The following is a 26,979-nucleotide window of genomic DNA, read 5'->3' as shown; positions in this document are numbered from 1 at the left end:
GTCCTTTCCCAGATTAGGGAAGTTTTCTACTATAATTTGCTCACATAAACCTTCTGCCTCTTTTTCTCTATATTTTAGATCTCTTATAGAGGGGCACATGGGTGGTTCAGTCAGTTGAGCATCCAACTCTTGGTTTTGGCTCAGGTCATGATCTCATGGTTCAAGAGTTCGAGCCCTGCATCGGGCTCTGTGCAGACAGTGTGGAGCCTGCTTGGGACTCTCTCTCTTTCCCTCTCTCTCTCAAAATAAATAAATAAACTTAAGAAAGAAGGGTACCTTTGGGCACCTGAGTGGCTCAGTTGGTTAAGTGTCCAACTCCTGATTTCAGCTCAGGTCATGATCTCCCAGTTCATGAGTTTGAGCCCTGCTCCAGGCTCTGTACTGACAGGGGAAAGCCTGCTTGGGATTCTCTGTCTCCCTCTCTCTGCCCCTCCCCTGCTTATGTTGTCTCCTTCTCTGAAAAATAAATAAACTTAAATATATATATATCTTATAGAGGAGGAAAAACGTTCTTTTCCTACCCTCTTAGGATCCCTGGGTCTGACAATTAAACTGAGAAAGACACATTAACAGGAGATAACCATATAAATTTGTTCAACATAATTTCACATGACACGGGAGCTTTCATAAGGAAATGAAGACCCAAAGAGATGGATCTGTGCATTTTTATGGGAGGTTTGATGAAGAGTAGGCAGACGTGGAAGAATACGAATTCCTTCAAATTAAAATATCCACTATGCCGGGGTGCCTGGGTGGCGCAGTCGGTTAAGCGTCCGACTTCAGCCAGGTCACGATCTCGCGGTCCGTGAGTTCGAGCCCCACGTCAGGCTCTGGGCTGATGGCTCGGAGCCTGGAGCCTGTTTCCGATTCTGTGTTTCCCTCTCTCTCTGCCCCTCCCCCGTTAATGCTCTGTCTCTCTCTGTCCCGAAAATAAATAAACGTTGAAAAAAAAAAAAAATATCCACTATGCCAACATGCCATATTTTGGGGTAATGTGTCCTGAAATCGTTCGACCTCAGATAAGTGGGATATACAATATTTGTCCTTCTGTGACTAGCTTATTTCACTTAGTGTAATGTCCTTAAGGTTGATCCATCTGTCACAGATGGCAGGATTTCCCTCTTTTTTGAAGGCTGAATAATATTCCATTGTATGTACATATCACATTTTCTTTATCCATTCATCTGTCCATGAACATTAAGGTTGTTTCCACATCTTGCAATCCATCTTAATTTCTTAACTGTTCTAATAAAATGTCAAGCTGATTTTCACCTTTCCATTATCAGCCTCCATCAATGCACTTTCCATAACTACACAGAATGAACTTAAAAAAAAAACTGCTCATCAACTCTTTGATTTCTAGATTCTTTGGAGGGATAAATATCCTGAAAAAACATTCCCACTACAAAACTAAAAATGATAAACAAGCATCTTTCTTAAATGCTGAATACTTACGTGAGCTAGCAAGTAAGGAGGTAAAATCAGAGGGGATAAAGGGCATATCTAGAGAATGGGAAATAATGAGGAAAATTGCAGGGGGAAAGCAGGCACATTAGTCATGGTGGCCCTAAGGACAGTTTCTGGTCCCAGGAACTTAGAACCTCAGGTTCTTTGACAATTGCCTTGGAAGGTGGGGGATAAAGAACACGGACTTGGATACACACAAGGTACAGTTAGAGTATCAACCTGCACAGGGGCCAGGCTCTCCTATGTGAATGTGTAACCACAGGCCTGTCTTCATACAATATAAATTGAGCCTTCAATTTATACTGAGTGTTCTAAGAAACCACATGTTGAGAAATTAGCACATCCTCTGTGGGTGGTGCACCATCAACCCCGGCCTTCAGTATTTCCAGAGGAACACAATCCAAAACTAGAGAACACCACAGAAACTTCCATGAGAGAGAGTCAGTGAAAACAAACAGTGAAGCTGGACATCCGAGGACTTGATGATGGAATTGAGAAGCAGAATATAAAATAAGTATGGATTAAGAAGTTTAAAAAAAAAAAGACCAAAGCAAAGAACAGATACTACTATCCAATAAAGATCCTAGCAGGTTTAAAAAAGTAGCAAATAGCCCATCCAAAATACAAGTATTATCCTTAAGGGGCACCTGGCTAGCTCAGTCAGTAAAGCATGAGACTCTTGATCTCGGGGTTGTGAGTTTGAGCCCCAAGCTGGGCCTAGAGATTACTAAAAAATAAAATATTTTTAAAGTAAATATATTATCCTTGATATTAAAAGCAACAGATCCACTAAAAAATATTTCTGATTTACAGAAAAAAATAAAGACATTACCTGGACTATGTCATCAAGAGAGAAATCTGCCACCTCACTCTTCTTCCTTCCCCCACCTGCCCCAAATACCAGAGGGGTGAGACAGAGGGTAGAAGCCATGATAATACACACACTTGGGACTTAAGGAGAGGAGAGAAGATGCAAAACAATGTAGGAGAGCAACAGAGAGCTGGTAACTGAGCACTTTCCAAAACTGAGTAAATTTGAAATTTGAAGAGCATAACAAATCCCAAGTAGGCAAAATAAGAAGACATCTATATCTAGACACATTGTAGTGAAACCACATGGCACAAGGAACACAGGTCTTAACACGAACCAGACATTTGGATTACTTAAAACACTTTCCTGCTGAAAAGTCCTCTCTGCCTCCACGTTGCCTGGTTAACATTAGGGTATTCGTCAAATTTCCATCCAAAGATCAGAGTCTACAGTTGAGAAAACAAGAACAGAAGTGACTGAGTAGAAACTTGCAGTCTCAATCACAACTTGACATGTCTGGCAAGAAAACTACCCTTGATGTTTGGTTTTAAAAAGGGCACTGGGTGATGGAAATTTAACAACGGTGATGCAACTCTGGCCAAGAAGATACATAAATATTGTGTGCTGCTAACGAGGTGGGCAGTATGGTGACGCAGCGGTGACCCAAGCCTGGCTAACACTTCCCTGCAGCCATTCCATTTTCCTTCGTTCCTGCTGGAACACTAAACAGGAACATCCAATTGATTCATTGTTCATGCATTTTAACCTTTTCTGACTTCATCCTCAGAGAAGTTTCTTTCTTATACATATGAAAAAAAAAAAAAAAGCCAAATTCTACAACACAGCTACGCACCCCTCTCAGTCCTTGCGCTTAAATAACATCTCCCAGAGCTGCCTCCTCAGGACAGTTGTCCAGAACCACACAACGTCAGGGGTAAGAATGTAGAGAGAACACAATATTCAGTATCTTGGAAGACAATTTTATTCTTCTTGCTGACATCCCTTGCAACATTTTATTAACTAGTGAAAAGTGACAATCAGACATACTTTTGTTTTCAAACTGCTTTCAAAAAGCAGTAAGAAAGTAGCTATTTAGAAAAAGGAGGCCCATCAGTCTGCTTAAAGAAACATTAGACAAATTATGAAAAGTGAGAATCTCATCACATTGGAAATACATGATCAAAGCTCAGGCTAACAAACATTCAAACAGGCTCTCTTCAAACCACATTTCTCCATTTCTTTTCGAATAATCTTTTTTTCTCAGACTCTTCCAGAAGCACTTCATAATAAGCAAAGATGTCTTGCCAGCTCATTTCTTCATAAGCTGAGGTATGACAACATTGCCACATGTTGTGCTAAGAAGCTGGAACTAAAGCCCAAGGATAGGGCTTGACCTCTGAGACCAACTATCTTTGAGACAAAGCTTAGAGAGGGTCAAGGCAAATGATGAAGGGAAGTGAATGCAAGCCTATTACCCACTTTACCAAAACCAGCTCCAGAGGGGCCTTCCTGCCCCCCACTTCACAAGATTGAAAAGTTTAATGAGGAAAGAACCTGTATTGTTCCTAAAATAATACAATCCTTTTACTTTGTTTTTTAACGTACAGCTCTTCGAGAGTTTCGTTTTTAAGAAATCATCTGTAAGGGAAGAAGAATACATGTACTTAATTCAAACACTGGTTTTTAACACCCCCATGATAAGCAAATGACTAAAACATCAGGCCAGGTTTACAAGCTCCAGACAACCCTTGCATTAGGGAAAACTGGGTTTGGTTTCAGGGACAGCAGAAAGGACTTCTGCTTTCTCATGTCCCTCCCCTCACCTATGGGCTCACCATTGCCTGAAATAAACTCTGCAGGTGTCCTTTGCCTTCATTATCTGTCTTCTCAGGTTGAAAATGCGCTGGGCCTGCCTCACTATCACTCTTCCCAGATACTGTGTAAGTGAAGAGATAACACTTTGCCCTGAGAATAGGTTTTAATAAGGGACAAAGGACACCGGGCAAGAGTAGATTAGCTGTCATACAAACAATTCAAAATAAACACCTAAGAGTGACGCGAGTCTGACACAAATGACAATCATTTGCTGGATGTCTGTCAGAACATATTCCGTACGTACAAATGTTAAAGATGTCACCATTTCTGTGAGAAATACCAGCACACACCCACAGATGTCGCCAACAGCAAACTAGCAAAACTTTCATAGCATGGTGGAATCCACTCTTCTGCTTACTTACTTTTAACCCAGGTTTCTGATCCTCGTCGTGTACTTCTCTGGGTTAGCAGCACTCATTACTGTAGTATAAATTGTATAGCTGAAAATGATGAGAGGAATTGTTATATACATATCATTTCCTCTAATATTCCAAAGAGGAAAAAAAACACCAAGCCCTTCCCTAATTGTCCCCATTGTCCTCAGGACCCAAGACAATAATACAAATAGAAGCCCATATATGTCAGAATATTTAAAATTTATAACGCAAGTGATCACACAGTGTCCTTCCTATTTTGACAATACTATGGAAGGCCAAGTTCAAATTTAAAATGCTCAGACTCCTCAGAGTTCCACACTGTGGCAGTGAGGGATGCCAGCTCTTGTGGCCCTCACCCCTTGCTCTGCCCGATCCCACAAGGCACATATGTGGATACCTCAGCCTTTGCATTCAGGCTTCAAGCATGACCCCAGGGAAAAGCCATCCCTTGGCCACCCACCAAGCACAGATATCCACAGTGGCTGCACACTGCCATCAGGAGAATACCACCCAGGACAGTGGACCACACAGGCCTGGAGCTCTTTGGGCTGAGAATTCCAGGGTACTAGGTAGTTGGGCCAGACTAGCTGGGCAAACGCTCCTGGCCCAGTGGACTCCTTACATCAAGCGACGGTCAGAGGAAGGCCAGAGTGGAGCCTCTAAATCTCAGGGATCACATCTTACCCAGATCTAAGGATGCAAAGTGCAATGTCATTTACTCAACATACTGCACAGCAAGAGACCTGAACAACATGAGCACACACGCATGCATGCACACACACAATAGGACCCCTTTCCCTGACTCCCTTCATCATCTACCTCTTGTCCCAATCACCAGCTGAGATGCATGCTCAAAGCATTTGGAGCTGGGTTGTTGCAGAACTAGTGGCCCTGGGGCCCACAGATAAATTGTACACCTGGCTGAAGACAGCACTATGAGTGCATGCAGAGCTAGTCCAAGGGAATTCAGCAGCTTATTTGCTTTGGCCATAATTCTATTCTCCATCCCTACTTTATTTATTTATTTATTTATAAGTTTATTTATTTGTTTTGAGAGAGACAGAGACAACACAAGTGGGAGAGGGGCAGAGAGGGAGACAGAGAATCCCAAGCAGGCTCTGCACTGTCAGCACAGAGCCCGACGTGGGGCTCGAACTCATGGAACCGTGAGATCATGACATGAGCTGAAACCAAGAGTCAGATGCTTAACCGGCTGAGCCACCCAGGAGCCCCTCCTTCACTACTTTAATATTTTCTCTGCTTACAGCCACCTCAGAGGATGGAGATCTATTGCAAGTGAGTGTGATTTTGTAGCACAGCACAAGGTGGCAGCATAGAGCTAACGGCTTCTGTTCAGACTTCTTTCTGTTAACTTTACACAGGGAAGAGCTTCCGTTGCCAGGAATCATTCTAAGCAAAGGGCCTGAGAGTCAGTGATCTGTGTTAATTCTGGCTCAATGGTGGTTATTCTTTAAATGCAGGTCCTCTCAGGTTTTCAGTTGTACAACAGAGAAAAATGTTCCTTGGTTAACTGTTTACAATTTTTAATTCTATTTCGACAAAATATTTCCTAAGCCATTTAAACGGGGAAGGGGGATGTACAAATACTTGTATTTCAGAATTTTAATAGGGGAAAAACTAACAACTAGAGAATGCTTAACTCAACTACACTGTATTCAGTTGGCTATGGAGCACATGTTTAAAATGACCAGGGCTGTTCATGGCATGAGCAATGTTTTTTTAAAAATAAATATAATTTTATTTTTATTTTATTTTATTATAATAGTAATTTTTATTATATTTTATCATAATAGTATTTTATTATAATAGTAATTTTTTAAAGATATAGTTATCATTTATATAATTATTTTTAAAACCATAAGAACACCCAAAAAAGAATACCCTATTTTACAAACAAATATTAGAAGGGCAAAATTGTGCCCTACTGGAAGGGATACAGTCAGCTGTATGTTGGAGCTGGCTCCTACAGGCTGGTGAGAGCCAATTGTTAAACATGTAGGAAGTTCAGGAGCCAATCATAAGCTTGAAATACGCTATGTGGGAGTATTGACACCAGGAAGTCAATTAATGCTACAATTCATGGGGGTCTTTGGTTTGTTTTTTGGCCCCCCAAACCCGCTCCCACCCAAAAGCTAGTTTACTAGCATAACCCTGGGTATCACCTATTACCCAAATGGTTCATTTACTGGAGTGGTAAATTACTGGCTAATTTGTTTTTCTGTATTGGCTGTTAGAATATTGCTCACAGAATAAATTTTTTAGTGTTAATCTTTTTATCAGGCCCTACTTACAGAAAAAACTTCCAAGGGACAATTTGAAGATATATTCCTATTATGATACAAAACGAACCACCAGTTTTAAAAATATCATCACAGCTAAGGAATCTTAAAAGTACCTGTATACAAAAGTTATTCTAGAGGCCATCAGGAAAACTATTTTGTATTCGTGTAAAGGAGGATCATTTCAAAGAAAAAAAAAAAATCAATTGGGTATTTGAAACTAAAAATCACTTTATAGGTTTTGCCTGTATTAGGCTATTTCCTGAAGAGGACCATTTTGATATTCTTGCCTTGGAGAAAGCAAATAAAATAACGATGGGAGGGTAGGAAATGCTGGGTTTGGGAATTTATTGAAGTAAAAGGAGATAAAACTGTTTTGACTTGCAGATGCTTCCTCTTTCATTTCATTAAATTAAGCCCCACCTCACTAAGCAAAAAAAAGTGTCTGCACCCCCATGAGCTAGTCCTGGGTGAGGGTAAGACAATAAAGCATCACCTTGAATGGTGATAAAAAGTAGGCTGTTGGTCTAGCCAGCTTTGCTGTGATGGAGACAGTGGACCTTCAGAGTTTCCTGTATAAGTCTTGTGGCTGCCTCTCAGATTTAATGAAGAGCTTCCTGTGACAGTGGCAGCTACGGCCCAGGGTTTCACTTCAGAAGACTATGTGGGTAAAACCCTAGGTTGTTAGACCCAAGAAGCCAGTGCTCACAGGATGCTACTATCAAGGGCACAGGCTAACAAAGAAACAATAGCATAGATGTTAATTTATCTGTGGACTGAGCCATGGTGGTAGCAGAAAGTTTTAGGAAGTTAAAGGGAGGTCAACAGCATCTACAGTTTAGTTTAGTTTAGTGTTTTGTTTTTTTTTTTTTAACTTTTAGTTTATTTATTTTGAGAGAGAGAGAATCCCAAGCAAGCTCCGTGCTGTCAGCGCAGAGCCCAAAGCAGGGTTCAATCCCATGAACCATGAGATCATGATCTGAGCAGAGATCAAGAGTCAGATGCTTAACTGACTGACACACCTGGGTGCCCCTAAAGTGTAGTTTTAACAGAGTGAAATTACGGCGCTCGTAACCAGTGAAGGCAGTCCCAACTACCAGACTGACTTAGGATGAACACATCTCTGCCCTCTTCCTTCCGGATCCCTCTATCCTCTTTACCTTTGTTTTTCTTTATGGACTTCTCACCTGACTTATGATATATTTGTTTATCTCCCCCTCCCCACCTCCTCCCTACTTCCCCCCAGTAAAATGCTAGTTCCATGAGAGCAGACAACTTGTTTGATTCACTGCTGTGTCCACAGCACCTAGAAAGCCTGACTTGTAGAGGCCCCCAGAACCCCCATTCTGGGGTGACGTATGAACAGATGTGTTTAAGTGTCACTTACTTGTTACAAACTGGGAACACTGACAAAACCTGCATAGGAAACAATCATATTACAAAGACTATTAAAAAGGTAGAAGAAATACATGTAGAATATCCCTAGGAAGAATAAAAGCACTTAGCACTCTAGCATGTCTTGGGGTCTACAGAGTTAGACTTTTGAATCCTTTCTCCCTTTAAACAGTGAACATATATACAACTGTGTCTTTTTTTAATTTTTATTATTATTATTTTTATTTTTTTATTACTTAAAAAAATTTTTTTAACGTTTATTTATTATTGAGAGACAGAGAGAGACAGAGCGTGAGCAGGGGAAGGGCAGAGGGAGAGGGAGACACAGAATCTGTAGCAGGTTCCAGGCTCTGAGCTGTCAGCACAAAGCCCAATGCGGGGCTTGAACTCACAAGCTGTGAGATCATGACCTGAGTGGAAGTCGGAGGCTCAACCGACTGAGCCACCCAGGCACCCCCAACTGTGTCTTTTTTTAACATGCAGAAACACTTGGGTGAAGATGAATACTTTTTAGCCTATACTGACGCAAGTTCACAAAATGTCATCTTTTTTTTTTTTAATTCATCTGGCTTTTAAAAAATGTTTTCAACCAGGTGAAACTGACTCCAACACTTCAATCACTATTAACAAAGACAACAAACATCCAGGGTAAAAGCTGGACATCATGCCCCCTGGAAGTTACCTGGAAGAGCGTCTCCAGGCTGAGGTTTTCCTGGCCTGTGGCATTAAGCGCTTTCACAGCAGGCGTCCTGTAAGGAGAATGGTCAGAGGTTACTGGGCACCTCACGTAACCCTGAATCCCACCAGCTCTCATACCAGGAGGCTCAAGATAAGGCCTGACTGCATGATCTCCTTTCACCAAAAAAAGGTTCCAGCCCTCAAACATGCTTCCTGCCTAATCTCAGACCACCATGGCAAAATTAATTCAACAGCCAGGCCTACTGGCACCATCTGCTCAAGGAAGCTGGGATGGTGAAAATGTGTTGCATAAATAGTTGTCCCAAACACATGGGGCAGTAAAGCCAGGGGGAAATACATAGCTACCTGCTCTTTGGGGATGCAATGACTTACAAAACTTTCGAAATGAGAAGGGCCAAAGAAAGCCCCTACTTGGTTTATTTATTTCATTAAGGGACATGTTTTCCTTCCAAAAAAGGCTTACATAGAAAACCACAAACCTTGTTCTGTCCTTTCCTTTTACACATGAGTAGAGAGAGTCTCAAGAGGCAACCCAGTGAGTCATTAACAGAGCTGGTGATGGAACACAGGCCTCCTGACCCTGAGGCCAGGGCAAGTCTTACCCTCCAACACCCAACCAACCACTAAGACCCTCCACTACACATTACACTCTCCCATCCCAGCCAAGACACTAGTGAGGGGGCCCAGGTACATGTTCTGGGAGGGGACAGCACCTGCAGTCCTCTCCAGTTCTTGTCATAAAAATGGCACATCTGGGGTGCATGGGTGGCTCAGTCGGTTAAACATCCCACTTCGGCTCAGGTCATGATCTCATGGTTCGTGAGTTCAAACCCCACATTGGGATCTCTGCTGTCAGCAGGGAGCCTGCTGTCCCCCCCACCCCCCACCTCTACCCCTTTCCTGCTCTCTCTCTCAAAAATAATAAACTTTTTTTTTTTAAGGACACATTCCATTAAAAAAAATTAAAAAAAAAAGAGGGGGGCGCCTGGGTGGCTCAGTCGGTTAAGTGTCCAACTTCCTCTCAGGTCATGATCTTGCAGTCCGTGTGTTCGAGCCCCGTGTCGGGCTCTGTGCTGACAGCTCAGAGCCTGGAGCCTGTTTCAGATTCTGTGTCTCCCTTTCTCTCTGACCCTCCCCTATTCATGCTCTGTCTCTCTCTGTCTCAAAAATAAATAAACGTTAAAAAAAAAAAAAAAAAAAAAAAAAGGACACATTCTCCTGACCCCAAGAAAGCACTGTAAAGCAGAAAGTGTATAGATGCCTACCTTCGGTCATCTTTCTCAGGTGCTGGCTTCCAGTGGTCATAATTTGTCTCAACTCGGAACCACCTACAACAAAGCACATCATCTTGTCTTACCCAAGGTCATCTGGCACATAGCTGAAGAAGAAATATACGAAAACAAAAAGAATACCTCTAGTTTCATCAATTAAAAAAATTCTTGATACAAAATGAGTTCTCATTCTACTCACACTCCATTTAAAGGATCTAGAGGCCAAATGTCTGCGGGGCCATTTCTGTTCCTTGTGATGACCACTCCTTCCCGAGGGGACACACCACCAACAATATAATAAACACCAGCAATAAGGGGTGTCTTGGCCAATTTATAAACAGCTGCATCAAAGTTTTCCGACTCACTCAGGGTCTGAACAAAGAGACAAACCCACATTAGCATCACCACACACGGCAGTTATCTGCCACACCAACTGATGGACAAATGGGCCAAAGCACATTCTCCTGATACATTAAGCCATGGCTACCATCTTAACCCGCTCTGACCTCCTCCTCCTCCTGTCATCAGGGCTCCTGCGATGTCATCAGTGGGTAGCCAACAGCAGCAGGATTTTTTCTCACAACTGGAAAGACCTGCTGACAAGTTCTAGGCCTGGCTCACCAAACATGGGCTGTGTGCTTTCTAGGCAGGTCACCTTCACAAAGGACTCCCCATGTTTCCTCATCCACTTGTTCTTTCAACAGGTACTTCTGAATACCTACTATGTGCTAGGCACAGTGCTGGTGTGGGGAACAGAGCAGTGAATATGACTGACCAAACCTTGTTCACTCCAAACTTCCAAGGATGACAGGAAAGTCAATGGGCAGTGCTGACACAAGGTAAGGAGTGTCAACATAGGAGAAGGAGTTGCTACAAAAGCCGTAGCAGGGGACCCAGCCTCACCCAGGGCATCAAGGAAGTATTCCAGGGAGGTATTGCACAATCTGAGGCCAAAGGGACAAATGGAAGTCAGGCTGGCGGAAAGTCATAGTTGTGGGGTTGGGCAGCTCTAGCTTGATGGAAGAGTTGGCAAAGTCTTGGAGATGAAAGACAGCATGCTGCATCAGAGCAGGGTGTGCTGACACTCCTACCCCCGGGGGTTCGTGAAGACTTCCAAAGGTCTGTGGCATGGACCATTAAGGGGATCACTTTCCATATCTTCAGCTTCCATAGGTGCTCCTTGCTTAAGCCGATCTGCTCAAGAACAGTCCTGTGGTATGGGACCTGCCCTTCCCACCTGCATCTTCAAAATCACTCTGTACCACTTTTGGAAAGTACATTTTCTGCTCACCCATCCCGAATATGGCCAGGGCACTGTGTCAGGGGTGGGGGTGGGGGTAAAGTCAAACAAAAGAACTATTCAAAATATTAGTGTCTGCAAAGGTGCCATCATTCAGCACCATAAACCATCAAGTCACGGCAGGGCTTTGTGGACTTTCCCCTGCCGTACACGCATTTCTGCTAGGGTGAGGTATTTAGGCTTGAACTGGTTTGTTCTGAACTCAGCAAAATTCTAGCGAGGCAGTGATGGAACATTGTTTTATGTTGCCTATACCATCCCACGATTACTATCAAGTAATTCGTTGCCTCTAACAGAGTCCTACGAGAAAAAAAGCAAAGAACGTCAGTAAGAAACGCCGGTGGCAGTGGTGACTTACTTCATTCAGGTGGCAAAAGTCAGGATGAAACATGTACCTCATCTGTTTGGTTCAGGAAATGAAGGAAATGGTCACTGACTGCTAAAGGGTAATGAAAGTGTTCTCAAATTGATTGTAGAGATGGTTGCACAACTCTGAATGTACTAAAAACCAGGAAGTTGTATACTTTAAATAGATGAATCATACAGCAGGTGAATCGTACGGCATTGCACCTCAATTAAATACATCTACCTTACGACCCAGCAATTCTACTCTTTTTTTTTTTTTAATTTTTTTTTTCAACGTTTATTTATTTTTGGGATAGAGAGAGACAGAGCATGAACGGGGGAGGGGCAGAGAGAGAGGGAGACACAGAATCGGAAACAGGCTCCAGGCTCTGAGCCATCAGCCCAGAGCCCGACGCGGGGCTGGAACTCACGGACTGCGAGATCGTGACCTGGCTGAAGTCGGACGCTTAACCGACTACGCCACCCAGGCGCCCCCCGGCAATTCTACTCTTAAGTACTTACTCAACTGAAACGTGTTTACAAAAAGACTTGTACAAGATTTTCTACAGCAGGCTTACTCATAATAGCCCAATACTGGAAACAGCGCAATGCCCATCAACTGGAAAATGAATAAATTGTGTCATATTCACACAACCGAATAATCTTCAGCAATAGAAAGAAATGAGCTAGTGATACAAACAACATGGATGAATTTGAAAAACATTAGGCTGAGTGAAAGAAAGAGTCCCTACTCCAGGATTTCATTTCTATGCGTTCTAGAACAGGCAAACTTGTCTGTGGTGATAGAGGTCAGTGTGGTTTCATTGAGGGAGGGTGTCAGAGGAGGTTAGGAATTGGCTAGAATGGAGCAGGAGGGAAGTTTCCAGGGACTGGGGGATGTTCTGTACCTTGTTTTGTTGGTACTTACATGGATGGATAAATGAGTGTGTACAGCTGTCAAAACACATTGAACCAAACCCTTAAGATTTGTGTATTCCACTGTATGTAAATTACATCTAAAACATTTAAAAATCATTTTGGTGTTTGGATTTCACCAGGTGGATGTAAATTCCAGTTTTATTTTTAAATGGCAACATTTACAACACACTGGATTTTTTGCAGCTTTTTAATCTTATGATGAAAAGTTTTAGAGGCCATCTTAAAACTGTGTGAAGGATGCATAGTTCGTCACCATTTTCAGGAAGTATCCAGGTAAGAAGTTGAGGAGCACTGCAAGTCCAGAGGGGCTAAGGTTATTTAAAGCAAGGGGAAGAAGGGTCAAAAAAGCTAAAGCTGGGCAGGACCAGATCTGTGCACCAGAGATGAGCTCCTGAAAATGTGTTTACTGTAGTGAAATCACAATTTATACGTGGCCTGGAACTTTGCTGCTTAATAGGTCTTGTAAAGCAGACTTTCTTTCTGTTGTATGCAGAACTACTTTCTTAATGCCTTTCTTTGCTTTGCTAATTCTGATATTTGCCCTCTAAAAGGAGGGGACATTGTTATCAGCAGAAAAGCATAATGTCATCTCTTATCTCAATCAGCTATTTAGATAAAACTACAGGCTAAAACTGTGGCCTACAACAAAGATTCTCTCCTTGACCAAACTAGCTAGGATCCTCTGAGCCCCCTTCTTTTTTTTTTTTTTTTTTTTTTTTTTTAAATTTTTTTTTTTTAACGTTTATTTTTGAGACAGAGAGAGACAGAGCATGAACGGGGGAGGGTCAGAAAGAGGGAGACACAGAATCTGAAACAGGCTCTAGGCTCTGAGCTGTCAGCACAGAGCCCGACACGGGGCTCGAACTCACGGACCGTGAGATCATGACCTGAGCCGAAGTCGGCCGCTTAACCGACTGAGCCACCCAGGCGCCCCGACCCCCCCTTCTTGATAAGGCCTTAACCTTGGCCTATAAGGACTGAACAAACACTAACATGGTTTCTTTTATTTTTTTCATGGTATTATTCTTGGCTTTATTTTATATTTTTATTATTATGTTTTAAAAATATAATTTATTGTCATATATATATACATATATGTATGTGTGTGTGTATATATATATATATAATTTATTGTCAAGTCAGCTAACATACAGGGTATACAGGGTACTCTTGGTTTTGGGGGTAGATTCCTGTGATTCATCACTTACATACAACACCCAGTGCTCATCCCAACAAGTGCCCTCCTCAATGCCCATCACCCATTTTCCCCTCTCCCCTGCCCCCCCATCAACCCTCAGTTTGTTCTCTGTATTTAAGAGTCTCCTATAGCTTGCATCTCTGTGTGTTTATAACTGTTTTTTTTTTCCCCTTCCCTTCCCCCATGGTCTTCTGTTCAGTTTCTCAAATTCTACATATGAGTGAAGACATGTGATAACTGTCTTTCTCTGACTGACTTATTTCACTTAGCATAATACCCTCCAGTTCCATCCACATTGTTGCAAATGGCAAGATTTCATTACTTTTCATTGCTGAGTTGTATATATCCCGTTGTATATATACACTACATCTTATTTATCCACTCATCAGAAAATTAACATAGTTTCTAACAGCTCAAGGCTACATCCCTAAGGTGACCCTAGCCCCTCTTATAGCGCTGCCTGAGAAAATAAGGCTGCCCAAAGAATTTACTATTTGTTCCAGACAACACTTAAAACTAGGGCCCCTGTTTTCCAGTCTCTGCAGGAGGGTAGGAAGCTAACTTTGAAAAGTACCAGTTAGGAATCTCAGATAGGCTTCTCATGGACAATCCCTCTCTTCCACTTTTTGTGTAAAGTTTCACTTCTCTGACTCTACTGAGCCCCCGTTGACACCCCTCTCAATTCCCTCATTTTCCCTTTAAAACACCCAGTCACCTCTGTATAAGTCAAAGTTGAGTTCAGTTCACCTTGGACACTTTTCCCTACTGCAATGGTATAGTATACTACTGATTAAAATCTATCTTGATCACTTATTTATGTCTTTAACTGACTTTTAACATTAAATTTTTTTAATGTTTATTCATTTTTTGAGAGAGAGAGACACAGAGCGCAAGTGGGAGATGGGCAGAGGGAGAGGGAGACACAGAACCCAAAGAAGGCTCCAGGCTCGGAGCTGTCAGCACAGACATATAACATTGTATTTGGTTTCAGGCATACAATGTAATGATTCAATATTTGCATATATTGCAAAATGATCACCACAATAACTAACATCTGTCACTATACATAGTTACCAAATTTTTTTCCCCTTGTATGAGGACTTTTAAGATCTACCCTTAACAACTTTCAACTATTCAATACAGTATTATTAACTATAGTGGCCATGCTGCAGGTTGCATGCCCATGACTTATTTTATAATTGGAAATTTATAATTCATAACTACTCCTTTAATTAGTGTCCAGCCCTGTTTATCTTTGATACTTATTATCACAAAGTTTGATGTGATTTTGTAATCCTTTTTATTTGCAAACCTTGATTATTCTTTTTAGGAGCTTTCTACATGAAAAATAATTTTGTGAAATGACACAGAGCATTACAACATGCACACAGAGGATGAAGTTAGGGTGTGGTGGGCTCAACAGGGGAAGTACTCACAGTGCGGATAAGCCAGCTGATCAGGGAGTGTCTCTGAAAAAGGGCAGCGATCACATTCTCCCACCACCAGCCTTCATCTGCCGAGTTGAAGAAGGAACAATAAGTATATATATGAATTGTTGCCCACGTGCCACATTTTAAAATTCCTTAAATCTTATTTCTTCCCCATAGTACAAGCTGATGAGAGAGAAAAGTTAGTGGATGAGAGTAATTTTATTGGTATGCAGCTTTCAAAGATAAAGCCCAAATTTCATGACACACATAAAAATATGTAATATATATATTACATATTACACATATTACAAATTTCCAGGGATTTGGAAATGTTCTGTGTGTATGTACATGCATAGATGAACATTCTGTATATATATACTTTATATATATATATATATATAATCTTTCATGCCTAGAAACAATGATAATTGTGTTAAAGGAAATAATTCTACTAATTATCCCAAGCAAAACAGAATTACGTAGCTATCAAGAGAAGGGGCTCAATAAGGGATTAGAATGTATATCTTTCAGAACTTTAAGTTTGATTTGGGCTCACATTTTAAAAAGTATACAAATTTACAATCATTCTCCAAAATTATTTTTTTAACATCATAAAAAATCATTGAGGATTTATTTCCTAAGAGAGCTCTTCATTCAAGACATAAGCACTGATCATTTGCTATGTGCCATATTGTGATCTAGTCCAGACCCCTGGAATTTAACAGTGAAATTAGTGTGCTGTTAAGCAAACAAGATTTTGATAACTATTATAAAAGAAATAAAACAGAATAATATAATCATGAGTGATGAGGGAGGATTCTTTGAGGAATGTTAAAGATAGCCTCTCTGTGTTGTAGACATTTGCTCTAAGACGGACAGAACATTCCAGATAGAAGGCTTGGTTGGCTGTCAGGGCCCTAAGGCGAGGACAAGCTTGGGAGATATCAGAAAAAGAAAAATGCTGGTGCCATGAGGGAGAAGGAGACAGGCACAAAATAAGGTGTAGCAGGTGGCCACATAGAGTTTTGAGGGTAAGAGTCGGGACTCTGGATTTGTTATAAGTGAAATGGAAATTCATTATGGGTTTTGAACAGGGGGACAACCTGATCATGCCCTCTGTTGGGAAGAGAAAGAATTATAGGATGGTGAGAAGCAGTGAGACCACACGAACCTCGACTACAGCAGTTCAGGTGTGAACCTGAACGGCTAGCCGAGCAGTGGAGGTGGAGAAAATGGCCAGGGACAATCTAGTTTTGTTGGTAGAGCTGACAAGACCCAGAGAGTGAGGGATCAAAAAATCCTCCCGGTACAATCAGTGCAGTACAATTGCCATATCCTGAAGCATGGAAAACCAGGGGAGGAACACATCTGGGTAGAGCCAGAGTGAGAGCAAGAAAAGGGGAAAAGAAAAAAACAAGAGATTGGCTTAGCAAGTCAAGTGTGAGACACCTCGCACCTCGCCGAGAAGGCATCTCCAGTCTGGGGCTCAGAGGTCAGACCCAGAGATGTGACAATGACAACAAATGCATCCATGGCCCTTACTTTGTGCCAAGCATCGCTCTGGGTGCTTCACGTACATGAATCATTTCATCCTCACAGCAGCCACCATCATCCCTGGCTTTCCAGGGGAGGAAACTAAAGCACGGACAGGTTAAGCACCTTGGTTGTGGTCACCAAGCTAGCAAGGGACCGCATCAAGACAAACTGGGCAGGCTGGCTCTGGAGTCAGATCTTAACTGCCAGGTGGTTTGTTAAGCCTCCCCAAACTCTATGCCATTTGTTAGCCCCCCTCCTATCCATACTTTTTCCCATTATGGCACTCTCCATAATGTCCAGAAACCTGAGTATCTCACTTCTATTAACCAAGAGATGTTATCTTATTGTTCAGGAATTTTAACTCAATTTTAGCAGATTAAAATATAACTACTTTTCATTAAAATGATAAAATAAGTTTTGAAAAAGCAGTTTGACAGTATTTAGTTAAACGTACATATCACAAGAATAACTCAGTTATTTTTAAACTACTTGTACATTAGGTTCTACCAATCAGTTTGTTAAACAATTTGAGTCACAAGATGATGGAAACAAAGCCCAGCTTTTAAATAAATATACACTTGTTTACAGCCATTTTTACTAAGGTTTTACTAAGGTAGAACCTTAGTAAGTGTCATGCTGTGGTTTGAGTACCACTGATTGAGAACCTGTCTCACTCATAAAAGACTTTTGGGAAAATGCTGAAGAAACCCATTAGGATAAAGAACTAACTACTGAGCATGGATAGACTCAACCAGCATCTTCCTGTTAGAGACTTATGTAAAAAGGTAAGAACAGACCTAACTAAAGGAAACAACAACGTGAAGTCAATCAGGGTTTCATCAGATGACCAACACTAAACTTTCTTTCTTCTTAGCTCAGCTGCAAGTTCCTGAGGACGGAGACATGAGTTTGTTGAACTGTGGGTTTCCCAGAGAACTGAATGAGATTCCCCGAGCCTTGGGGAATGGCAGTACAGTCACATAACAAACAGCAACTGGGCAGGACCCAGGCGATCAGTTTGAGAAGCACCTCTCCTGCTTACCAGCTGTCACTTCACGTCACAGCCTGTTTCCTCCTCCGCATAATGAATGGGGCTAAAAATATCAGCCCTGCCTATCTAACAGGACGGTGTGAGGTCTGCTGAGAAAACGTACAAGAAAATGCACAGTGAACTACAGAGTGCTTTATAGACGTTGCCTGTACAACAGCAACACATACCCTCTGGATTACCATGACAGCTTCCTAACAGTCTTCTGCTTCCACGTTAACCCAACACAATCCAGCTTCTAGATATCTAGCAGCCAAAGTGATAGTTAGAAATATAAATCAGATCTGTTCACGTCCTGGCCTAAAATTCTCCTCGGGCTTCCGTTACACTTAAAATCCAAGCTCTTCGTCGTGACCCTCACCACGGCCTCAGCCTTCATCTCCACCTCCAATGTCAGTCCCCCATGCTGTAACTACACTACCCACTCTTGTTTCTAGAATCCGCCAGGGATGTTTTGTTTCTAGAATTTCCCCGGCTTCTGCAGACCTGGCTCCTGGATCCCATTACCCGTAATAATGGCCCAACCCCCTCCTTTGTTATCTATTACATCTTTTAGTTTTCCTTGCTTTGTAGCACTTAACACTACCTGAAATCATCTTCATTGCTTTTATGCACACTGTCTCTTTCCCCCAACTAGAACGGAAGTACCGGTTAGGTAGTGTAGTAGGTGTTTGTCCATACTTTCAGGTGGGGGAGCAAATGAAGCATACTTGGATAGAATTGACCAGGACTATGGCTGAAAACGCTCAGGAATTTGTTTTCATTACCTCGTTCATTGCCAGAAATTGTAAACTTGTGTGGACTCTGACCCGTCCATAATCCTACATAGCCAATAAACGTGGTTCCCGTGAATGCAACCTGAAATCAAGAGGTAAGGTATCACTTTGCCAATCCAGCCAAATACACAATGAAATCATCTGTTTTGTCTCACGCATGGATTTTTTTTCTTGTAAGTCCCAACATAATAAAATCTCTCAAAGAGCCTTTCGGAAGGTATAACCTTGGGATTCCATGAATAGAAGTCAATGGATCTGTGATCTTGAATATGGGAAAAAAAGGTGCAGCTTTATTTTCACCCATTCCTGAGATTTCCCTCCCTCAGTAAGGGATGCATGCAACAAATCATGAGGTCATAGCAGTGCCTAGGATTCTGCCACCTGTAGACACTGCAGATATTTTCACATATATAATGGTGTCATACCTATCTTGATATAATTACATATCCTGAAATACCACTCATACCTCTCACTACCCTGAAATTATGGTAGTTATTAGATACACTGCTAACATTTACTAATTAATGTGTTGAGAAAAATTTTTAAATGGCTTAAAAAATTTGTTTTAATGTTAAAATGGCTACATTTTAATGTAACTGGTTTTCTTTGTAATCCATGCATTTTATTTTATGTACTATAAGACATTCTGAGAAGGGATCACAGGCTTCACCAAAGGGGATCATACCCCAAAAAGACTGAGAAACTCCAACCCTGAAATGGCAAATGGGCTCTGATTAAAAACTTGTGTTGATTTGATTATAAGAGATAAATATCATGCATCTTGTAAGCTCTGTGAGGTAAGGGGAAGTGAAACTGTTTGTAATAATCATATTTACATTTTAAATATTAAAAAATTTATTTTATATGTATCTCTCATTTAATCCTCATGATTATCCCATGAATTACAGGGATCACTCCCACTTTAAATTTAGGTAATGAGTTCCAATGATTGCAAGATACCACTCTATTACTATAAGGAGAAAAATCAAACTCTAGCAGTTACTACACATACCAGATTTCATTTTTTTAAGTTTATTTATTTATTTTCAGAGAGAGAGAGAGAGAGACAGAAAGCATGCAGGAGAGTGGAGGAGGGGCAGAGAGAGAGGGAGAGAGAGAGAGAATCCCAAGCAGGCTCCATGTTGTCACCATGGAGCCTGATGTGAGGCTGGCCTCCATGAACTGTGAGATCATAAGCTAAGACAAAATCAAGAGTCAGACATCCAACCAACTGAGCCCCCCATCTGTCCTTAGCTTCATTTTTAAAAGAGATAGAATAGTACCCGTTCAATAAAGGTTAACTAATATTTTTATATTTTGAGAAACAAACAGGCCTAGGTTAATATTTTTCCTTAGAAAGCTAAATCTTAAGGGGTGCCCAGTGGATCATTTGACTCTTGATCTCAGGATTGTGAGGTCAATCCCCACATTGGGCATGGAGCCTACTTAAAAAAAAAAAGAAAAGAAAAGAAAGAAAGCTGAATCTTAAGTCTGTAATTTTTTAAATTTCTTATTTCTATCTCATCTGGTTGGGGTTTTTTGGTTTTGTTTTTATTTTTTAATTATTTTTTAATATTTTATTTTATTTTTGAAACAGAGAGAGACAGAGCATGAACGGGGGAGGGTCAGAGAGAGAGGGAGACACAGAATCTGAAGCAGGCTCCAGGTTCTGAGCTGTCAGCACAGAGCCCGATGACGCGGGGCTCGAACTCAAGGACTGTGAGATCATGACCTGAGCCGAAGTAGGAAGTTCAACCGACTGAGTCACCCAGGCACCCCTATTTTTAATTTTTTTTTTAACATTTATTCATTTTTGAGAGACAGAGCATGAGCGGGGGAGGGGCAGAGAGAGCAAGGGAGAGACAGAATCCAAGGCAGCTCTAGGCTCTGAGCTGTCAGCACGGGGCCCCGGGGGAGGGGGGGAGGGGGGGGCTCGAACTCACTGACTGACCTGACCTGAGCCGAAGTCTGACAGTTAACCAACTGAGCCATCCAGGTGCCCCATCTACCTCATCTGGTTGTAAAATTAATTTATGATGGCTAAATTGCAAGGGAGAAATGCACTGGCCTTATAAATGACCTTTTCCAGACTCATTGAGGGTTTTCCATGAATTCTCCCCATTTCCATTCATGGCAGTAAAAGGGGAATAATCCTACCTCGCCACTAAAAGCCTTTACAAAACATAATTATATGAAGAAAAAAAGTAATTATATTGTCACTTCATTCACATGATACACTGACTCTCACATTAGTGTCACTCTTGAAGGGCTAAGCAAATTAAAGTTTGAAAATTAAAATCACATTGTAGTTTCCAAGGTATTTTATAATACATGATACACTCATGTAATTAAATGTAATACATTTGCCACTCATCTGGAAAATGAGGATGAAAATGTTGACTGTGGCCGCTCACAGGGCTGTGGTGAGGATCTAATGAGAAACGGTATGTGAAAATGATTTAAAAATTATGGCTTGGTTGATTAAGTGTCCCATTTCCACTCAGGTCACGATCTCACAGTTCATGAGTTCGAGCCCTGTATCAGGCTCTCCGCTCTCAGCACAGAGCCTGCTTCAGATCCTCTGTCCTCCCACCTCTCTCTCTGCCCTTCTCCCACTCTCTCTCTCTCAAAAATAAATAAACAATTTTTTAAATTATGAACAGACAAGAATAAGAGATTAATTATTTTGTGGATAACCTGTTCTTAATTTTAGCAAAACAATTTCTTGGCCATGAGCCCCTAGCAGAAAGACAATGCTCAAGGGTAAACTGTTTGACTTGGTAATCACAACTTGAGCACTAAGAGTCGAGCCACACCTGCAGGCTAGTTCTCATGGGAGCTCCAGGATACATAGGAACAAACAAAGCAGTAACAGGGTGAATTCTAGAGGGAGCAGTTGGAATAATCTATTTTTGCTGCATTTATTCCTTTGTCTAACTAGAATTTTTGCTCACTGTAAATAATGGAGAGAAGCAGAAAGTAGTCATGAAAAGAATTATGGTCCCATCATCCAGTAATAACTGCTAACATTTTAGGGGCACTTGTTGGATCAATCGGTTAAGCATCCCACTCTTGATTTTGGCTCAGGTCATGATCTCAAGGTTCATGAATTCAAGCCCCGCATCAGGCTCTGCACTGACAGCGCTGAGCCTGCTTGGGATTCTCTCTCTCCCTCTCTCTCTCTGCCCCTCTCCTGCTCTCTCTCTCTCTCTCTCTCTCAAAATAAATAAATAAACCTTAGAAAACATTTTAGTAGATTTGGAATTCAGTATGCATGTATATTGCCATTGTTACAACTTAAAAACATTTTTGAAGTAATTCTTCAGCTATAAATCAAATTGTTAACAGTGGTGAAGGGATGAAATGAAAAAATTAGAAACTTTCGCTTGAAGTATTTCTGCATTTTTTTTGCCGTTTTTTCAGTTTATTCATTTATTTTGAGAGAGAGCACGTGTGCGTGCGTGTGCATGCGTGTGCATGCAAGCAGGGAAGGGGCAGAGAGAGAGGGAGACACAGAATCCGAAGCAGGCTCCAGGCTCTGAGCTGTCAGCACAGAGCCCGACGCGGGGCTCGAACTCACAGACAGTGAGATCATGACCTGAGCCGAAGTCAGTCGGTTAACAGACTGACAGGCGCCCTGATCCAAGTATAACTTTTAAAGATCATACTTAACAGAGTGCTGTGGAAGTACTTGTAGAGTGAAGGGCCATTTATTATTTGGCCACTATTTATCAATCATTTTCACATGCTTTGCAGACATTACTTCATGTAACCTTTATAACTACCACCACAAAGTAATCATTAACCTCTCTGAGCTGTGTCTGCAAAATGGGTCTAAATAATTTCCTATGTTCTCAAAGGAAGAAGCAGAATTCAAACCAGATTCAAATTCAGACTTCAAAGTTGGCTGTTTCTAGCCATTACATCACAGAGCCCCTCCCTATTCCAGAAGCAGTCTGAACAAAGAAAGAGCTGACTTAGCAGGGTAAGTGGACGAGGGATCATACCCCAAGAGAGATTTCCCTAAGGAAAACTGGTTGACCTCTTTAAGTAGATGCTCAATAATCATAAATGACCCTTCTTCCTAGGAGCATAATTGACACAAACCTCTTGCGGTTTTGTTTTTCCAGGAGTTTGATGTCTTTTGTATCTTTGTCTTTTCTTCTTCTTCTTTTTTTTAACATTTATTCATGTTTTTGAGAGCGAGAGAGAGACAGGGCACAAGTGGGGGGGTGCAGAGAGAGAGACACACAGAATCTGAAGCAGGCTCCAGGCTCTGAGCTGTCAGCACAGAGCCTGATGCGGAGGCTCTCATGAGGCTCTCATGAACTCATGAGCAGCGAGATCATGACCCAAGGTGAAGTCGGACAGTTAACAGCCAGCCACCCAGATGCCCCTGATGTCTTTCGTGTCTTACACGTTAACCAGCAGGCCATCCTAATGATTGCTGACTTTGGTTAGCAAGTCTCTCTGACTTCTGAATCTGAATCTTATACTGTACGAACTATACCTGCCCATTCTTTAAGAACTGCACATCCACAGTCAACTTGTGTAAGAAATCTCCAAAAGGATAATCTAGATTCCGGCCATGGTAAATGTGGCCTTTGGAGTCTTGAGCCACAATACTGGTGCAGAATCTGAAAAAATAGAAAAGTACAGTATGAATGAATGAGAAAAATAAGACAAAGGAAAATGAATTTTTCATTGAAAAGATAGATCCTTAAAGTAAAACAATTTTTCTCCTTGTAATAGATACACATGATATATGATCCTTATATAAGAATATGGATCCAGAATTCAAAATGAAAAGCACAACTGGCACAATTCATCAGTGTTCATTTGGTGTTACTAGACCTTTGCCTTCAACACAAATGGCATTGAAAACATACTGAAGGAGAATTTCATCCTAAATCTAAATTTGAAACTGACCCATTCTGGGCTCAGCTGGACCCCTGAACTTCGCTTATTCCCCTGCTTGGCAGTGTGTGGTCTATTTAACATACCATTCAAAGCTAGTTCAAACTTACTTCTCTTCTATGAATTTCTCAGAGAAAGTACAATGGTCCTTAAACCATTCTGTGCTTGGTCTTTTTCCTGTCCCCTCGGGGCTCCCAACACAGAGCTAATAAGAGAAAAGGACCCTTTAAGAACCCCCAGCCAGAGAGAAGTATTCTGAGGAAAAGAGGAAGAGCTTTGTTAAGATATCTAAATGTCCATTTCCTCTGAGAATATGTAATGTACCTTAAATTACATACAGTGGAAAATACTTACACACAGCATGCCCAATTCTGGGAAAAGATACATATATCCACACAAACAAAACTGAGAGGAAGTACTCTGAAGGGCTTTTGGTCATTTCTAAGTAACAGGATTGTAGTTAATTTTCCTTATACTTTTCTGTATGTACTAATTTTCTATATTGATTACATATTACTTTTATAATAGGAGAAAATAAATGTTACTTAATTTTTTTGTTTGTTTAAAAAAGGAAGTTTGGGGGGGGCGCCTAGATGGCTCAGTCAGTTAAGTGTCCAATTTTGGCTCAGGTCGTGATCCCGCGGTTCATGGGTTCAAGACCCATGTCCGGCTCTGTGCTGACAGCTCAGAGCCTGGAGCCTGCTTTGGATTCTGTGTCTCCCTCTCTCTTTGCTTCTCCCCGCTCAGCCTCCGTCTCTCTCTCTCTCTCTCTCTCTCTCAAAAATAAACATTAAAAAAAATTATGGGGTGCCTGAGGGCTCAGTTGGTTGAGCGTCAGACTCGGGTCCAGGTCATGATCTCATGGTTCACAAGTTCAAGCCCCAAATTGCACTCTGTACTGACGGTTCAGAGCCTGGAACCTGCTTCAGACTCTGTGTCTCCCTCTCTCTCTCTGTCCCTCCTCAGCTCACACTCTGTCTCTCACTCTCTCTCAAATATTAAAAAAAAAAAAAAAAAAAGCAAAAAAGTGTGTGTCTCATCTGTGTGTTTCCTTAGAAAGGGAGGCACTCAGTGCTTCTTAACCTAACCTGCCTAGGTGTTCAGGGAAGATGCCAGAGGGTGGTAAAGCTTGGTTATCCCGAGAATACACTCCTCCCCACCCCCACCCCATCATCTTTTGGCAGTCAGAAGCCATTAAGTATGTTGCTAGATAAGGCTGGTCTGGTGGCAAAACAGTAAATCCTGAAGACAGAAACCAGGTCAATTCCAGGACCTCCTACTAATCCAGGAAAGACTTAAGACTCTCCCTGAACTTGGTCTGGGATCAACCACACACTCTTAAGTGCTTTCACTTCTGTGTGCCATTTTATCATGCCCACCCTCTGAACCAAATACTGGATCTCACTATTAGCCAGAACAGTGTTCCCTATGACCCTGACCCTGGAGGGTCCAGCCTCTGACAGAGGAGTCAGGATCTCTAACCATGACCAACACGGAGGGATAAATGCAGAGGGACAAATAAGGACTGGGATGACCCCCTGCATTATAAGGCTGCAGGGTCCCTTGGTTAGACAGTCTGGATGAGAGTGGGGTTAGTTGTAAAAACTTCCTGTTATAGTACCTGTTGAGCAGAGTTTGTAAAGTGGAATAATACCGGTTTGGTGGGGGTAGGAAACAGGGGCTTCAGTTGGAGGAAAAAGTTCAATGCTGATTCAGAGAAGCGGCCTTCCTTCTCGAAGCCCATGATCTGCTGCTCAGATTTATCCAGAGAGGCAAAGAGGAAGCACTGGAGGTTTCAGGACAGCCCAGTCACCACCCTGTTTTTATCGCACTGGAAGTATGCCTCCTCCCGCCCAGATGTGACAGGAGTCCCCGGTGAATCCCAGTTAACCCACGCTAGCGTGGGACACTCACGCGGTGGTCTCGTAAACCAGGTTGAGAAGCAGGCAGTCGGCCAGGTTGCAGTTCAGGATTTCGCACATGCCCCGGATCTCATCTGTGAAGGGCTGGGGCAGGAAGGCAGCCAGCTCCCCGACCACCTTTCCAATCAACGCGTGGACCCACCTGGGGACCCTATTCCTAAAAACGAAGAACCGCGAGGGTGTTTGACCTGCTCAGAGGCCGAAGGGGTGTCAGTGTGTGTGTATCGGTGGTGGGGTGCTGCCTAAAGCTCTTATCGTTAGGGGTGAATGCTAGGTTCCTCCCTTTCCCAGAGGGGCCGACGGCCCAGGGTGCACATCACCCGACCCGCAGCATCCCGGAGGGAAAAAGAAAACTCGGAAAGGGAGGTAGGGCGAGAGAGCGTGGTCCCCAAAGGGGCGGACTTGGCGGGCGAGCGAGCGTGGTCCCCACAGGGGCGGACTTGGGGGGCTCGCGAGGCTTGCAAGGAGGGTGTGGGCTGAGTTCTCTACTCTGAGTTGAGCAAGCGGGTGACAACCTGAGCACCACCCTGATCCAGAATGGCTGGAGGAAGGGCGTACCACTGGTGACACCAAACTTGAAAGTCAAACCAGCCGCCCCGATCGTCCTCAAGCCTCCTCAAGCCCGACGCCTCCCAGAACAGCAGCAAATGCCAGTTCTCGTCCCCGCTGCCCTTGCACCCTGCTGAGGCCAGTGAGGAGGTTGGGGTAGAGGGCAAGACCGTCACGGAGGGGAGGAGTAAAGCGGCTCGGTTTACAGCCTGGTGGGCAGAGCGCGTGTGGGCTTGCGCACGCGGACCGGTGTCCCGAGGGTCCCCCCCGCGCCCGCGCGCCCGCGCTCACCCGAGAATGTGTGCCATCGCGGCGCGCAAGAAGTCCAGGTCAAAGTGCCGCAGCACCGGCAGCCAGCGCAGCTCGGGCGCCGCGTCCAGGCTCACGTTGAAGAGCGGCGGGGCTGGGGGCGAAGCAGCCGTCAACACCCCGACCCCGGCCAAAAGTAGAGGCAGCGCCAGCCCCAGGAGCGCACCCAGGCCCGCGGCTCGCATGGCTCAGGCTCCGGCGGCCGCCACTAGGACCGCTGCGGCCGGCGTGCCAGGCGCGCCCGGGGAAGAGCTGACGGAGGAGGGGCCGGGGCGGTGCCGAGAGCGCTGGAGGCGGAGTCCGCGCGCGGCCCGGAGTGCCCGGTCCCTCCCGACCGCGAACCGCAAAAGAGCTGTGGGCGCCCCCTAGCATCCGCGCTTCCGGCCCCCCATTCCTCCAGCCGCGGCCCCGAGTCCCGCCGGGCCGTGCGCCAAACGCTGCAGGCTGCCGGCTTCTCACCCCTCTCCCCGCCGCATCCCACCCACGTGGGCCCAGGGAGTGTAAACTCCGGCCTG

General features: G+C 43.0%; 1 protein-coding gene across 1 annotated transcript; it reads right to left on the bottom strand.

Moving 5' to 3' along the window:
• Nucleotides 1–3,237: 3,237 nt before the first annotated feature.
• On the bottom strand, nucleotides 3,238–26,727 carry NAAA (N-acylethanolamine acid amidase). Its single transcript, XM_045473719.1, has 11 exons — nucleotides 26,447–26,727; nucleotides 25,599–25,763; nucleotides 23,278–23,404; nucleotides 18,759–18,849; nucleotides 15,414–15,490; nucleotides 10,395–10,567; nucleotides 10,190–10,252; nucleotides 8,908–8,974; nucleotides 8,218–8,246; nucleotides 4,516–4,593; nucleotides 3,238–3,916 (listed from the first exon to the last, which is right to left on the bottom strand). Exons 1-10 carry the CDS (start codon nucleotides 26,647–26,649, stop codon nucleotides 4,518–4,520), a joined length of 1,071 nt encoding a protein of 356 aa, XP_045329675.1. The 5' UTR covers nucleotides 26,650–26,727; the 3' UTR covers nucleotides 3,238–3,916; nucleotides 4,516–4,517.
• Nucleotides 26,728–26,979: the final 252 nt, after the last annotated feature.

This window comes from Leopardus geoffroyi, chromosome B1 (assembly GCF_018350155.1).
Source record: "Leopardus geoffroyi isolate Oge1 chromosome B1, O.geoffroyi_Oge1_pat1.0, whole genome shotgun sequence".
NCBI lineage: Eukaryota > Metazoa > Chordata > Mammalia > Carnivora > Felidae > Leopardus > Leopardus geoffroyi.
The sequence above is the reverse complement of the archived record's forward strand: the minus strand, read 5'-3'. Positions and strand labels throughout refer to the sequence as shown.